Source organism: Solea solea, chromosome 4, assembly GCF_958295425.1.
Source record: "Solea solea chromosome 4, fSolSol10.1, whole genome shotgun sequence".
Lineage (NCBI taxonomy): Eukaryota > Metazoa > Chordata > Actinopteri > Pleuronectiformes > Soleidae > Solea > Solea solea.
The window spans coordinates 9,934,950-9,951,663 of NC_081137.1; the positions used below are offsets into that span (position 1 = coordinate 9,934,950).

The 16,714-nt window shown below is 39.1% G+C and overlaps 2 protein-coding genes across 3 annotated transcripts; both read left to right on the forward strand.

The window, feature by feature from the left end:
• The first annotated feature begins 495 nt into the window (after positions 1-495).
• Positions 496-8,733, forward strand: LOC131457991 (dnaJ homolog subfamily B member 13-like). The gene is made up of 8 exons (XM_058626572.1): positions 496-609; positions 721-824; positions 2,337-2,498; positions 2,573-2,721; positions 3,805-3,918; positions 4,636-4,749; positions 7,291-7,367; positions 8,401-8,733. The coding sequence occupies exons 1-8, from the start codon at positions 542-544 to the stop codon at positions 8,549-8,551; spliced, it is 939 nt and encodes a 312-aa protein (XP_058482555.1). The 5' UTR covers positions 496-541; the 3' UTR covers positions 8,552-8,733.
• Positions 8,734-9,646: 913 nt separating this feature from the next.
• LOC131457990 (dnaJ homolog subfamily B member 13-like) lies at positions 9,647-14,036 on the forward strand. Of its 2 annotated transcripts, XM_058626570.1 has the most exons (8): positions 9,650-9,850; positions 9,957-10,060; positions 11,702-11,863; positions 11,963-12,111; positions 12,751-12,864; positions 12,970-13,083; positions 13,410-13,486; positions 13,587-14,036. In XM_058626570.1, the coding sequence occupies exons 1-8, from the start codon at positions 9,783-9,785 to the stop codon at positions 13,735-13,737; spliced, it is 939 nt and encodes a 312-aa protein (XP_058482553.1). In that variant the 5' UTR covers positions 9,650-9,782; the 3' UTR covers positions 13,738-14,036. The 2 variants fall into 2 exon arrangements, with proteins under 2 accessions (XP_058482554.1, XP_058482553.1); XM_058626571.1 differs by lacking the exons at positions 12,751-12,864; positions 12,970-13,083 and having other exon boundaries at positions 9,647-9,850.
• Positions 14,037-16,714: the final 2,678 nt, after the last annotated feature.

Sequence of the window (16,714 nt, forward strand, 5' to 3'; positions counted from 1 at the left end):
TACTATATGCACGACATACAGCACAGATGAAATTGCAGTCCTCTCAGACCCACGGTGCAAAACAGGCAGTAAAAAATAAACTTCTATAAATAGAAGGACATAAAATAAACAATCAACAAGACTTATATTAAATACCCAAATACAATGTAAGATAATGAATAATATTGTAATATATTATTGTTTCTTTATCGATAAATTATTTTATTATACAGTTGTTCTTACACTTCTGAGAGTAAAGGGGGAAAAGGAGACGTAGGGCCCCTCACATACTTTATATAATATATATAATTTTATGATCCTGTATTTACGAATGTATGTGTGTATATGTATTATGAATATGTTTATGTATGTCTACGTATGATTTTATTTTATTGGACTGTGACTCCGTGATTGTTTTTTTTTTCCTCAAATGTAAAACCAAGTACCGCGAGAGTTTCCAGAGCGGCAGCTAGGTTACCTTGGAAACGAGCCCAAACATCACGCGTTGAAGCCACACTGAGCTTCATTCACATTCTGAAGTTGTGACGCGTTTAATTCTATAATGACTGTCGATTATTATGTGACCCTGGAGCTGAACAGAGACGCAACAGACGCAGATATTAAAAAAGCGTCGGTTTTCCCCCTTTTTTTTCTTTAACTTTAATTCCGTTCCGACGTTTACATTTGAATTAAAGATTCTTGGTCTTGTTCACATTCTCACTTTTTCCTTCATTTTCACAGATATCGACGTCTTGCGTTGAAATTTCATCCGAGCAGCAACAGAAAACCTGGAAGCAGCGAGAAGTTCACTCAGCTGAGTGAAGCCTACGATGTTCTCAGCGACCGTGAGTAGCTCTGTGTGTGTGTGTGCGCGCGCGCGTGCGCGTGTGTGTGTGAGTGACACTTTATGTCTATGATGAATTTATGTCTTTACAACAATATACATAATCAAAAGTAATACTGCATGTTTATTTATTTATTTATGAGTTGACAGCGATATTGCACAACTGTGTCCATAGAGGGCGCTGCCCCACCAGTCTAATGTGAAGAAGAAGAATCATCTACAGAATTCATAAAAAACATGGAACATTTAAATAAATGCATGTAATGATGAGTTTTATGGACTGATGAGACAAAGATTAACTTTTACCAAAGTGATGGAAGGCTAAAGTTTGGACAAAGAAATGATCTGCTCATGATCCCAAACGTACAAGCTCATCTGTGAAACACAGTCAAGGTAATGTCATAGCTTGAGCTTGCATGGCTTCTTCTGGGATGAGCTCATTAATCTTCATTGGTGATGTAACACATGATGGCAAAATGAACTCAGAAGTTTAGAGAAACAGTTTGTCTGCCAATTTAAGGAAAAATGCAACCAAACTGCTTGGGAGATCCTTCATCATGCAGCAAGATAACGACTCCAAACACACAAAGGAGTTCATCAGGGGCAAGAAGTGGAAGGTTTGAGACTGGCCAAGTCAATCTCCACACTTTAACCCTATAAAGCACACATGTTACCTGCTAAAGAGGAGACTGAAGGGAGTAAACCCCCAAAACAAACAACTGAAAGAGGCCTGGTGATGTCAGTTTGGTGATGTCAGTGGGTCACAGGCTCGATGCACTTACAGAAATCATTATTATTAATATAAGTATTGAAAGGATTTGCAACTAAATTTGAAGTCTTATTCATTTTAATCCTTTTTAAGCCTGTTCCAATACTTTTGCTCGCCTAAAAATGTTGTGTTACAAATAATGCTATGTTCTAAATTGTGTATCAGATCCAGATCCAAATACCTGGAAATAAAAGCTAAAATGTTCATCTTTTGATGTCAAACCCAAATGTTTCAATCTATGGCAAAAATAAAAGAATTGGCCCCACTGCTCCAATACTTTTAGAGGGCATTGTAACCACATCGTGGTTATATAACCCATGAGGAAAACTGACTTGCCTGATTGTGCCCCCCTGAAAAACAATTTCACCGGTCGCCACTGGTGTCCATAACAGAAACTACTGTACTTTTTTGTGGCAGTTGTTTGAACCTATAAAGTTGCTGGTTTTGAACCCTTGTCCCAGGTTCTTTCTGTGTTGAGTTTGCATGTTCACCCTGTGTGAGTTTTCTCCAGGTTTCCTCACACATCAACATGTTTTAGGGTAATGCTGCTGTCAGTGCTCCTGACCAAGACCCATCAGGCACTGCTAAGTGGCTTCCCACTGCTCCTAGTTCTAGGAAGGTTGCTAGTAGAGAAGTTAATTTCACCATGGTGATTAATAAAGTTACCTCGATCTCCCGCTCACCACACAGTTGTACAGAGTGGCAGTTTATGTCCATAAGAACATCTTTCTGTTCGTTTTCCAGCTAAGAAAAAGGCCACGTATGACAAGTTTGGTGAGGAAGGTCTAAAGCGTGGTATACCACCTCAGTGTGGCAGCGATGGAGCTTGGTCATGTAAATATACCTACCATGGGAGACCAGACAAAACATTCAGGCAATTCTTCGGAGGTGACAACCCATTTGCAGGTGAGACTATATGAATAAAGCCCACACAGAACCAACTGCATTGATCTGATTATTTTCTCTGCATTTATTACTAGATTTCTATACTAACGAGGAACCACTTCAGTTTGGTGGCCTCCAGCAAGTAGTGGTGAAGACACAAGACTCTCCAATAGAGAGAGACCTTAATTTGTCCCTGGATGATCTCTTCCATGGATGCACGAAAAAGATCAAGATTTCTCGAAGAGTAAGAGCACCTGTATCTGAGACAGCTACCTTTTTACAGATGCACAAATGCAAAACGATTTATGTGTTGAAATCTGTGCAGCCACATTCCACATGGCTTTTTCCATTTCATTGTCTGAGTTTGGAGAATATAATTAGAGATAATAGAAAGGGAAGGAGGAGGATTGTATAATGCCAGGCTGTATACTGTTCACTTGAATTATTTTAGCATTAAAAAAAGGAACTAGTGGTTAGCACTCTTGCCTTTGCAGCAACAATACTCTGGTTTGTACACAGGTCAGAACAAGGACCCTTCTGCATGGAATTTGCATTTTATCCCTGTGTGTGTGTGTGTGTGTGTGTGTGTGTGTTCTCCGGCTTCCTCCCACAGTCTGAAAAGGTTAATTGGACATTCTAAACTGCCCATAGGAATGAATTATGTTGTGGAGAAAATAATTGACAATGCAGACAGATGTGAAGTAGTTACAGCCTAAGCGAAGCAAAGCTTTATTTACAATTTACATATTACACAGCGGGCCACACTGTTGGTGTAGTGGTTAGCACTCTTGCAGCAAGAAGACCTGGGTTTGAGCCCCGTTTGGAACAAAGACCTTTCTGCATGGAGTTTGCATGTTCTCCCCATGTATGTGTGTGTGTGTGTGTGTGTGTGTGAGTTTTCTCCGGGTTCTCCGGTTTCCTCCCACAGTTCAAAAGTATGCAATATGGGGATTAGGTAAATTGGTCACTCTAAATTGACTATAGGTGTGAATGTGAGAGTGAATGGTTATTTGTCTCTATGTGGCCCTGTGATGGACTGGCGGGGTGTGACCTATCGCCCTATGTCAGCTGAGATTGCCACAGCACCCCCGCGACCCTCCAGTGGAAGATAAAGTGGTAGATAATGGATGAATGGATGATATTAGCATGTAATTCGTTCAATTTCAATACTAATCTGGCTTTGGTATTGGTTTTGGTGAAAGGACAAGAAAATGTTTAAATGTAGCTTTTTGTCATCAATCATTCATACATTTATCACGAAAACGTTTGCTACATATAAAACCTGACATATTATAATTTTATCTCTGATGCCTGATTTGCTGGACAGATTATGAATGAGGATGGACACACATCGAACATCAAAGACAAGATCCTGTCTGTTGATGTAAAACCTGGATTGAAAGAGGGCACAAGAATCATTTTCTCCAAAGAGGGAGATCAGGTAAAGGAACCTTCATTTTCTGTTGCTATTTCAAACAGTTGTAGTAGTTGTCAACACATTAATCTGAAGCAGTGTGATGGAAGATTTAACTCATTATCCAAGATCACGATGGCTTATTTTGATCCTGTCGACCCCTTTTTTATTTTCACAAGATTATTAAACACTCTTGTCAAAGTACAATTCATTAGTTTTTCATAAGTAATTAATAAGTGAGGTAGTAATGGCAAATAGTCTGTTTGACCACTCAAAGCCGCTTTACACTAGGGGACGATACTTTAGCTTGATCAACTGTGCAATAGCGGGCAGGGGAATTCAAGGTGTAGGGAGAGCCTTGAAGATGAGCCAAGGTCTCAGTGGACTTACCTGCTGAGGACTTTTTTGACTATCAGGATGAGTGCTGCAACACAGATGAAAGAAGTATGTAGACCACCTTTACATTTATTCTCCCAGTCATAAGGGGAAAATAAATGCTTGGAGCCCATTAAAGATTAGAAATATAAAATGTCAGAATCAGGTAAAGGCGGTAGAAAAACAATGATCTAATATAAACAGGTAAGTGAATGGTATTTACAGTAAAAGTTGAAACATTCTTCTGTGTGTGGACCTGACATTTCTGATCCTTTTGTGCTCCCTGCTTAGTAAAAAATTATTATTAAACCTTGCTTTAGAGAAGAATCTTGGCTGCTATGTGACCATCCTGCTGTATTTAATCTGTAGGGACCGAACAACATCCCTGCAGACATTGTGTTCATAGTGCGACAGAAGAGTCATCCTCTGTTTGAAAGACAAGACAATGACCTGATCTACAAGGCCCACATTAGTCTGGAGATGGTGAGTCATTGTTACAGATCTTATTCCTTGTCAGATTTGAGGATTAAGCTGCTTTCAGACCTGCACTGAAGACCAGATATTTTCCTGAATTTGTCCAGAGGTGTGTGCGCCAACACAAATAATAATAAATAGTTATCACCCACTGCATTACAAGCAGCATTAAATGGGCCCTCACATCCCCCACAGGTTGGGGAATGGAGCAACCGTGATTTGCCATTGAGTGGTGCTAGTGAGAGGCCATCAATCATTTTTCATGTCAGATGTGCGCACCAAGTTTGGTGAGGTTGTCACTGCTCAAAGTGTGAGTGAAAGAAAAGAGAAGAAAAAGAGAAGGTAAACTAGAGCCTTCCCACCGGTCAGTGCTCTGAAAATAGAAACAATAATTAACAGTTTTACTAAAAGATGACTCATCTGCTCCTCTCTTCATCTATCCATCCATTATCTACCACTTTATCCTCCACCGGAGGGTCGTGGGGGGGTGCTGTGCCAATATCAGCTGACATAGGGCGATAGGCGGAGTTCACCCAGGAGCCACACATACGAACAACCATTCACTTTCACATTCACACCTATGGTCAATTTAGAGTGACCAATTTACCTAATCCCTCCCCTGTTCAGAAAATACTAATTTCTATCAATTTTTTGTGAACATATATCAGATGTGGATGTATAAATATGTACAGTACATATAATCCATGACTTGCCAATCCCTTAATGAAATATGTTCAGGCCATCCACTAACGTCCAAAGATCTACAGGTCGATCTAGATCAGCGGTCTAAAGATTTTCATCTTTCATTTTGTTAGACTTCTCTTAACCAACACACAAGTACAGAGGATCATCTCTTTGAAACACTACAGTCAACATCTCCATTGTTTTCATTTAAGAAAAGCATGAGGACATGTCTGATCAACAAAGATGTCTGTTGATTGGATGGGTGGTGTCTTTATAAGCCTAATGTCTAATCTCCCCTCCACAGTATTTTAACTATTTTGATTTTTGTTTTTCTTTCACATAATGTGCAAATAAGGGATTAGGTAAACTCAACACTCTAAATTGACCGTAGTCAATGTGAGTGAATGGTTGTTTGTCTGTATATGTGGCCCTGCGATGGACTGGTGAACTGCTCTGGGGTGTACCCCGCCTAGTGCCCTATATCAGCTGAGACTGGCACAGCGCCCCCCACCACCATCCTGTGGAGGTTAAAGTGGTAGAAAATGGATGGATGGATAATAAACTAAACTAAACTAAACAAGAATAAACAGCAGAGTCATAGATTTCAAACATTCTCCTGCTGCTCTTCTTCTTTAAATTGATGCCAGCAACAGCTAGCATACGACTATGTCTGTTTAAACCCAGAGGTTTCAAACGGGCAGCACGTGGGCCACATGCGTCCCCCCCACAGTCTCATATGGGCCCACCACTTAAAGGTGACATCGAATGCTTGTATCACACATATATGTTAGTTATGGAGGTCTACTTACATATATTAACTTGTTTTCATGGTTAAAAACCTCCTAATCGCTGCAAACGAGCCGATCAAAATATCTCCTCACTGACGCTCTCGTCAGCCGCGCTGTTTCAGACCAAAACCACACCCCCAGAACTTGGACTGTGTTGTGATTGGCCAGCCAACGAGAGCTTTTCCACTGTCCTGTGATTGGCCAGGTACCTGGAAGTGACGTAATTGGTAGGCCAGCTCTCAGATACACAGCTCCCCCTCTGGCACGGTGGATGCTCTGCATCTCAGCAGCTACAACAAGAGTAGTTCTTCTTCTTCTGCGTTTGAATGTACGCAACTGGATGTGCCCGGACTAGTGCCCGCACCAGGAGGCACTACGGTGGTGAGAGGAGTGGTGAGGTTTACTGATGACATCATCAGCATAGGGAAGTGCCGATCCGCTTCGCAGAGCCCAGGAAAACAATACAACACTATTTTCTCAGCAGTGGCTGAACTGTTGTTCTGAAACTTTAGGGTTTCATAAACGAGGTAATGACGCAGATACACACGCAAACGCAGCGTTAATTGGAGCTTCCGGTCTATGTCACCTTTAATATCATGTTACCTCCTCTTTCTTTAAACATATGTAGCTTTTGTTTAGCTACATGTCTATCTATGTCTATCTATATTTTAGACAGAATATAATACTAAATATGTTTACCAGCAATATTTTTATAATAGTAATAATATGACTATTGTTAAGTATAGACCATTCCATATCAAAACAAGCACTTTTACTTTGAAATTTTTTGAAACATCTTTATGAATATTTATTTTTATATATTGTATAAATGTGAATATTGTTATAAGTTTAAGCTCATACTGCCCACCCCCTCTTGACCAGACTAGTTCCTCAATGGCCCTGAGGTCATTTGAGTTTGACACCCCTGGTCTAACCTATAAATGCATGAACAGCAAATGTATGGACTACTGCTGATTTTTGGGGCTACATGGGGGATTTAGTCTAGCTTTACATTTTTGCCTGGAGCCTCAAACTTTCAGTAGAAAAAAACACTGAAGCCAAATAACTTCTCCCACAGGCCCTGAGTGGATTCTCTGTGGATTTGGAAACACTAGATGGCAGGATACTCACCATCCCCATCAATGACATTGTGCAGTAAGTACATTTTGTATGGGTGCGGGTGGAAACCTGTTTTAACAAGCTTCAGTGAATGTCAAGGCAAACTCCCTTTGTTTTTGATAATTTGCTTATAAGTGGATAAACTGGCGATGCAAGCGTTTGTTGACGTGTCTACTGTAGCGGAAAAACCAGGGCCTGTTGCACGGAACTAGGATAAGGGATTCAGTCAGGCTATGTTACTTATCCTGGCTAAACTTAGCCTCAAGTTGGTTGCACAAAAGTTACACTGTTCAATGTGTTCAGTCAGCTGTTAATCTGATCAGAAATATATATGTTTGACACGTTATTCATGATCTTTTTGATTTTTTTTTTGCATTAACATATTACAGTGATTACATGTGGTTCAATGTTGTTTTAATTCTGATTAGTCTTGAATGATTGCATGAAGACCAAACACCCTTTCAGCTGAGGTTGTAAAGGTGGTTTCAATCAAATCAGTGACAAGAGCAGTTATATGAAATACTCATCCATGTCATCTTTGTTTGTGTCACAATGATGTACGGATCGGCCTTTAATGTGTGGTGGATAAATACAACAAAATAAAATGATATGACCGGCATAAAAACTGGTATTTTCTAAATATAATAATAAACGTGCATGCAAATGTATTAGCAACGTCCTCATTATTATTTTTTGCAAGGGGCATTTTCTTATATTCACTTGGACAAGTGGACAATCTAAATAAATGCACGATTTACCACAGTGTATATGTCTGTATCTTCTATTCAGCTGGTTTTAATGCATGCAACGTCCTTTCAATAACTATATGCAGAACACCCTATATAGCACCTTCTACTGGCCATAAACTGCTATAGCACAGTCACTCAATCAATATCTTAATTCTACTTTCGTGCACCAGGCCCCCTGGTAATCGGTAGAAATGATCAGAATGGCTCCTATAATATATAGTCACTTGTTGAACAGGGTCTTCTCTTCAGGGATATGCTTTGTTTTTGTCTGCATCAATTACTCTTTTCTTGTCTCTCTTTTGTTTGTCACAACACATCAGCCCTACATACAGAAAGGTGGTGAGTGGAGAGGGAATGCCGTCATCCTGGGAACCTTCACAGAGAGGAAACCTCGTCATCACATTTGACATCCACTTCCCTGAGAAGCTCTCTGCAGAGCAGAGACATCTGATCAAGAAAGCTTTGAAATAAATACTGAGCACATATCAACACATGTTGCCAATAGTTACTTTTAAACTACTGATACTTTGATTTCAAACATGCTCTACAAGGAAACTATATAGAGCCGTCCATATGTACGGAAGCGTATTGCTGTCAGAGTTTTGGATCAGTATATTGTATAAACGTGATAATTAAATATGAAAGAACTGCGAGTCTGTTTCTATAGTCCAGAGGGAAGACAATGGCTTGTGTACGGGTACACAAGGGTCTCATCAGCCGCCTTCTTCGCTGTTGATCCATGGGGTCAAGACATTTTTAACAGGTGTCTCACTGTACTTTGGGTCACAACATATCCAGCTTGAACACATCTAAGGTATACAGTATACAGTATAACAAACTCTGTAAGTATTTATATTGTATTAGTCAGATGCGTTACATCAGCGTGTCCGCCATATTGGATCTGCAGATCTGCCCGTAAACTAATAAAAGGAAATGGACTGAACTTCATAAAGCGCCTTTCTACAAAGTGCTTTAAGTTAATGCCTCTTATTCACCCATTCACACACACACACACTAATATATCTGGGAAACAATAGGCACCAAAAACAACTATGTAACTTTTAAAGTGATGATTGTAAATGTTTACTCCTTATGTTTAGGATATAAGTAAGCACCAAACCAACATATGTATTTTTCTAATGCTGAGTGTTTACAGCTACTAATGTGTGTAACACTGTTACTGTGTTGATACATATTGAAATATTTATATTTAACATTTAATCTGTGTCTATAATAACCAGATCCTGAAATGTAGATGTGACATAAGGGTTTTCTAAATAAAGAGCACTAACGTTTACATTTAACTGATTTGGATTAATTGTTTTATATTCACATTGGTGAACATCAAATGTGAATGTAAATCACACTTACTTTTATTTTTACTATGTTCTATTGTATTTAAATTCCAATGTTTTAATGTAATTATGCAATTCTAATGACTCTGTACTGTATCTTCTTCTTCTGCCTCTGTAAAGCACATTGAATAGCTTTGCGTATGAATGATTTAATGTAAATAGAAACGGCCTTGTCTGAGAATGTGTCCATTTACAGAATATGGAAAAAAAAAACACTACAGGCGCGCGACATCAAAGGAACGTGTCGCGTGACGTAATTTTCTATCATGTGGAGACAAGAAGAAAACACTGAGCCACGCTGAACTCGACACGGCAGACTCTAAAAATGCTGAGGTTTTAATCACACAATGACTTTGGATTATTATGAGACGCTGGAACTCAACAGAGACGCAACAGACGCAGATATTAAAAAAGCGTCGGTTCTTTTCCTTTTTTCCGACATGCATTCCGTCTGACGTTTACATTTGAATTAAAGATTCTTAGTCTTGTTCACGTTCTCACTGTTTCCTTCATTTTCACAGATATCGACGTCTTGCGTTGAAATTTCATCCGAGCAGCAACAGAAAACCTGGAAGCAGCGAGAAGTTCACTCAACTGAGTGAAGCCTACGATGTTCTCAGCGACCGTGAGTAGCTCTCTGTGTGTGTGTGTGTGTGTGTGTGTAAAATAATAATAAATAAAATGTATATAAACCACAGGGAGGGAACGTATAGTTGAAAGACACGAGAGACAGCGAGGTCCTCCCAGTGGCATTGACAGGTAGTGGCACCGCACCCGCTCGGCAGACTCGCTGCCAATAAGGGCGGGGCCACATTTCACTTCCGCCATGGAGTCATGATGAATACAAAATAAAAGTTTAAGGGAAAAATCAGCTACTTGTTTACACATTTTAATGTACAAAGTTTTGCACAATTTCTCTTTGTTTTGCACTTCTTAATATTATCTAAATATATATTCATATCTGTTCCATAGTGTAACTGTTAATGCAAAATAGTGTACATATTGTACTATTGTTATTCTTATATTTAATATTTCCCTGTGTTTATCGTATCTTATCTTATCTTATCTTAAGAAGCAACAGAGTGACAATGGACACTGAGAGTGTTGGAAATATTACAATATCTAATATGAAATACAATTATAGAAATATGTTATTATTTATAATATTCCCAAATGTTTAAATGCACTTATTGTAAGTCGCTTTGGATAAAAGTGTCTGCTAAATGACATGTAATGTAATGTAAAAAATATCTTAATTTAACAGTTGCTATGCAGTGCCAAAGCCTACCACAAGGTGGCAGAGTGCTGGATTGACAGAATGTAGCAATAGCATAAATGGTACTATTAACAGAAGCTATATTACAATATCTAATATGAAATAGGACCTAAATCTGTTTACACAGTCATATTATGGTGACTTGTCTTCCTTATGGGGACAGAAAGTCCCCATTTAAATTAAAACATTTTAAAGTGAAGACATGTATGGTTAGAATGAGGCTAGGTTTAGGCCAATAGTAGTTGTGGTTAGATTAGATTAGATTAGATTTGATTTATTGATCCCACACTGGTAAAAATTCACATTGTTCCAGCAGCAGAGGGTTCAGTGAAAAGGGATATCAAATAACCACTAATAGATTAGACAAGTTAAAAAATACAATATAAATATAGAAATAGAATAAGCAATATATGGAAAAAATATATATAAAATTATGATTTTAAAAAGTAAAAAAATAAAAAAATATGTATATATACATGTACATTTACGTACATATATACTGTATGTATGTACCTTTTAACAGCATAAATGAGAAACTGAAGAAAGTGTAGTGGCACATAATTATGCAATTTGAATACAATAATAATGCAAGTATATCATTTGCAGTGCTGGTGTTATACATTGTTAAGGTGTGTGTGTTAGCTCTTTAAGACCTTTTCTGGCATAACACTGACCTAGTCAGGACCAGAAGTCCTCATCGAGACAAACAATGTGGTCCTAAAAGTCAAGTTTAAGATTTAAAGATTTAAATTGTGCTGTGGTTAAAGTGTATCTAAACTATGTCATTGTCTTGTATTGTATACTATACATTACCTAAAATAAAGTAGTATAATAATATAATATATTAGTCTGAAAATATTTAAGATGAAGAAAACTATGACACAAAAACATTGTTGTTATATATAAAGATGGTACTTTCATGGGCTAACCTTTAGTCGTCCACATATGTGTACATAAAAACATCTCTTTATTTTATCATTTTTTTTACAGCTAAGAAAAAGGCCACTTATGACAAGTTTGGTGAGGAGGGTCTAAAAGGTGGTATACCACCTGAGTTTGGCAGCGATGGAGCTTGGTCATCTAAATATACCTACCATGGGCGACCAGACAAAACATTCAGGCAATTTTTCGGAGGTGACAACCCATTTGCAGGTGAGAAAATATGCATAATATACAATAATACAATTATTTTTAAAATGTAATGGCAATAACACTGATCTGACATTTTATTTGCATAATTTACATTGCTAGACTTCCACACTAATGAAGCACCACTTAGGTTTGGTGGCCTCCAGCATGTTGTGGTGAAGATACAAGACCCTCCAGTGGAGAGAGACCTTCATTTGTCCCTGGAGGAGCTCTTTCATGGATGCACAAAACAGATCAAGATATGTCGCAGGGTAAGAACAACAAAGACCAACTAATGAACTCAACTGTTACATTAGAAAAAAATAATCACACTTAAATTATCTTTTCTTTTGTCATTTTGAAAAAGTGCTCCATACACATGGCATCGTTTCAAGAAATGACAAAATCCCCCAGAACGACTATAATCTCTGTAGTATATGCCAGGCCTATGTGGCGCTGTAGCACTGCTACAGCAAAACTAGAGCAGAAGACATTGAGCATATGCATAAAGCATGCATGTCGTTTTTTTTAATTAGCCTGTTAGCCAACTGTTTTGCAATAGCTTTCTACATGATTAAGACAGCCGGCTAAAGAGACAGGTTTTCTGAGATACTGCCTGATGTATGTGCTGCTTACTGTATAAGTCTATGGGATGAGCCACGTTATTTCCTGCCAGTGTGCGTGTCAGTCACGTGAGGTCCAGAGTTGTATAATTGTACACGTAAAACACAAAAGGGTGGCGTTTTTTCACACTCTATTTTCAAAAAATACCATTTCAGTGCTCCCAAAACACTGTTTCCTTGTGGATAAAAACTGATTCAATTTTAAAAAAAAAACTTTAGGTGATAATGTGTATGGCCGCTGAGTGACATGAATTTATTTGTTAACATTTTGCCACATTTGATTAACAGGAATTGACTGAGGATACACAATCGTCTATTATCAGACAGAAAATTCAATCAATTGATATAAATCCTGGATTGAAAGAAGGCACAAAAATTATTTTCTTCAAAGAGGGAGATCAGGTAAAGGAACCATCATTTGAAATTGAGTGGTTACTTACATTAACCAGTCAGATCTGTTGTGCATATCTTCTCCTTCTTACTTTCCCTGCTTTATTTAACCAATAGGGACCAAACAACATCCCTGCAGATATTGTGTTCATAGTGCGACAGAAAAATCATCCTCTGTTTAAAAGACAGGACAATGACCTGATCTACAAGGCCCACGTTTCTCTGGAGATGGTGAGCCATTGTTACAGATGTTTTTTATTACCACTTTATCCTCCACATGAAAAGCAGGGTACAGTCATCACAGAGCAAACACACAGGAACAACCATTCACTCTGACATTCACAATTTAGAGTGTCCAATTAACTGAATGTTTTTGGACTGTGGGAGGAAGCTGGAGTTCATGGAGAGAACCCTCATTGACATGCTGCATGCATTAACCACACAGAAAGGCCCTTCGTTGGACCAGGATTCAAGCTACTGTTTACTGTGTGACCTTCTTTTTTATCAGCTTATCCTGAGTAGAAAAAACAATGAAGCAAAACTAATCTTTCCCATAGGCCCTGACTGGATTCTCTGTGGATGTGGAGACACTAGATGGCAGACTACTCACCATCCCCATCAATGACATTGTCCAGTAAGTACTTTCCCATACTGGGGCCAAAGCAGAATGGTCTGTATTTACATAACATTTGTGTGTGATACAGTATTTTGTTTGTTTGTTTTTTTGTCATCAGCCCAATGTCCAGAAAACTGGTGAGTGGTGAGGGAATGCCGCTGTCCCAGGATCCTTCACAGAAAGGAAACCTCATCATTACTTTTCACATCCACTTCCCTGAGAGACTTTCCCCTGAGCAGAGGTATCTGATCAAAAAAGCTCTGAAATAGCGTACATTACGCAACTTGCTGCGTTGAGGCCTTGAAATGGGATAATGGAGAGAAAAAGAGGAATAATCCAGACAGAAGAGGAATCCAGAAAGAGGCAGAAATGCAACATGACTGACGCCAACTGTTGTAAAACACCAGCAATCAGAGAGAGACGGCCTGTGTAGCAGAAAAAAAGGGACAAGGAAGTGATGCACTGTTGATGTTATGTTGTTTAGCCAGCATGTTGTCACATTCTGAATGACTTGGCAAATGAATGAAGAGCATTGTTGAAAGAGAAGAAATAAAAGAAATGATTTCAATTTGCCCTTGTTCACGATAGTTTGCCGTCTTTAAAAAAGTGGGTCACCGGGTTAAAGGTTTACACAATTTACTGTTCAGGCCACAACCCACAGCATTATCAAACTTACTTGCAAGTGAAAAATAGCTTTAGAAACGATTGAGTAATTTGATCAGCTGCTGTTTATCATTATGTTTTTTGTAAAAAAGCTAGTTTTTAACATGTTGGATAGCGTGTTTGGAGAAGAGGATGTTGAGCATGCACAGCATGTACGCTGCGTACAAACTTTTGTTTAAATATTATTTGAATTATGAAGTATATATTACAATGTATACATTTACATAAACTGAATGAAGAAAGGCTAAGGAAAAGTGAACAGATCAAACAATCTCCAAACACAAGAAAAGGAAGATGATGACAACAAAGATAAGCGACAGTGAATGCAAGGGCAAGAGAGAAGTGAGATCATGATATCATTTTCTCATACCATAGTATTTGTTGTCTGCATGGAAATGCATAGGTAGCGATTTTCCCACTGTGGGATTTCAAAAAATAGCATTTCAGTGCTCCCAAAACATCCTTTCCATGTGGTTAAAACGCTGATGTGATACTTTAGCAGATTCACCTAGACCCATTTTTGTGTGCACAGCCCCTAAGACTATTGCACAGTACTGCAATATTTCAGTTCATATTTTAATTTAGTATTTAAAATGAAATTATTAGGAGACTTTCATGAAATAAAAAAAAAAAAAAAATTATAAAGTTGCTCTTTTCGAGACCTCCGTCTCAGATTGTAGCATCAGACAGTAGACTTCCTCCAGGTGATAATGGGGCGATGGTCTCAGTGGTTGAGCAAGTCGTCAATTTCCGGCTCCACATGTTACACTGATGTGTCCTTAGGCAAGACACTTAACCCCGATGTTGCTCCTGACAGTTGTGCTGGCAGCGTGTGAATGGGTATGAAAGAAAAATGCACTGCACATTGATATGCTGTATGAATACACACCATTTACCAATATCCACAGTACAATTGTGTGGCTATGACTCGCTGCCATCATGGCTCGCTTCAGCAGAAATAAAATGTGATTAAGAGCTGTCATTTGATTTACAGCCAATTTTTCCTCTTCACTCTCTGTTTCTCGCTAGTCTTTTAAAGGCGACATCGAATGCTTGTATCACACATATATGTTAGTTATGGAGGTCTACTTACATATATTAACTTGTTTTCATGATTAAAAACCTCCTAATCGCTGCAAACGAGCCGATCAAAATATCTCCTCACTGACGCTCTCGTCAGCCGCGCTGTTTCAGACCAAAACCACACCCCCAGAATGTGGATTGTGTTGTGATTGGCCAGCCAACGAGAGCTTTCCCACTGTCCTGTGATTGGCCAGGTACCTGGAAGTGACGTAATAGATAGGCCAGCTCTCAGATACACAGCTCCCCCTCTGGCATGGTGGATGCTCTGCATCAACGACAGTAGTTCTTCTTCTTCTGCGGTTGAATGTACGCAACCGGATGTGCCCGGACTAGTGCCCGCACCAGGAGGCGCTACAGTGGTGAGAGGAGTGGTGAGGATTTTTGATGACGACATCAAACTACGGAAGTGCCGATCCGCTTCGCAGAGCCCAGGAAAACAATACAACACTATTTTCTCAGCAGTGGCTGAACTGTTGTTCTGAAACTTTAGGGTTTCATAAACGAGGTAATGACGCAGATACACACACAAACGCAGCGTTAATTGGAGCTTCCGGTCTATGTCACCTTCAAAATTCTGTTCATGCAGTTACCCTTTATTAAAGGCAAATGGTCCTTATTTGGTCATCGTGGCAGCAGCACAACTGAAAACATTAGTGTAATGACCAGGAGAAGAGTTCATATATATCTGGTCTTGACCACATCGACGGGTGAGGCGATCACTGTTGTGCATAATCCTGCACCAAAGGCTGATATAAGGGGGCAGGGAAAATTGTTTGCAGAATAAAGGGGATGGAGATGCACTTAAAGGGACGGTTGAATTCTATTATTAATAGTTGTGTGATTTCTGCAAGAATAAAAATAAAAAATGACAATCCTGTTCTTAATCCTGTCACTGAAGCAGAGCTGGCATTTTCCATGATGAGTGATTGTGGGATTGTGAAATTCGTGTTGGACCATTAACCTGTTACACTTTAAAAGGGATGATGTGATCATTCACTGTCTTCTTCTACACAGTGTCATGCCTGTGTCTCGTTTGTCTCCTTTGGCATCTCTCTCTGCTTTATTTTGTAGTTCTCCTTCCTGTGTGTGCTTGTGTTTCTCCCACTTACCTGCCGTCTCTGCTCACTCCCCCTCCCTTCCCTGTTCTCTTGATGAGCTTCATCCTGTTCACCTGCGTCTGATTTGCTACACCTGATTTCTGTTCTCCCCTCCCCTTCCTCCCTACTTAAGCCTGCCTTTCCCAGTGTGTTTGTCAGATTGTCACGTGTGTGTGTGTTAATCAGAGCGGGGTGTAAATGTAAATGTTTTCACTCACTCTCACACAAAAATAAATCACTGCATTTGACTCACACAGCCTCAGTCACTTATTCACCTCGTCCACTGAGTGTGTGCCTCTCTGTGACACTTGACATCTAGCTAGTTAACGTTAGCTATCATGTCTAAACTTTACAATCAGAAGTACAGACGAGAGTGGGAATCAAACCCTGACTTTAAAGGATG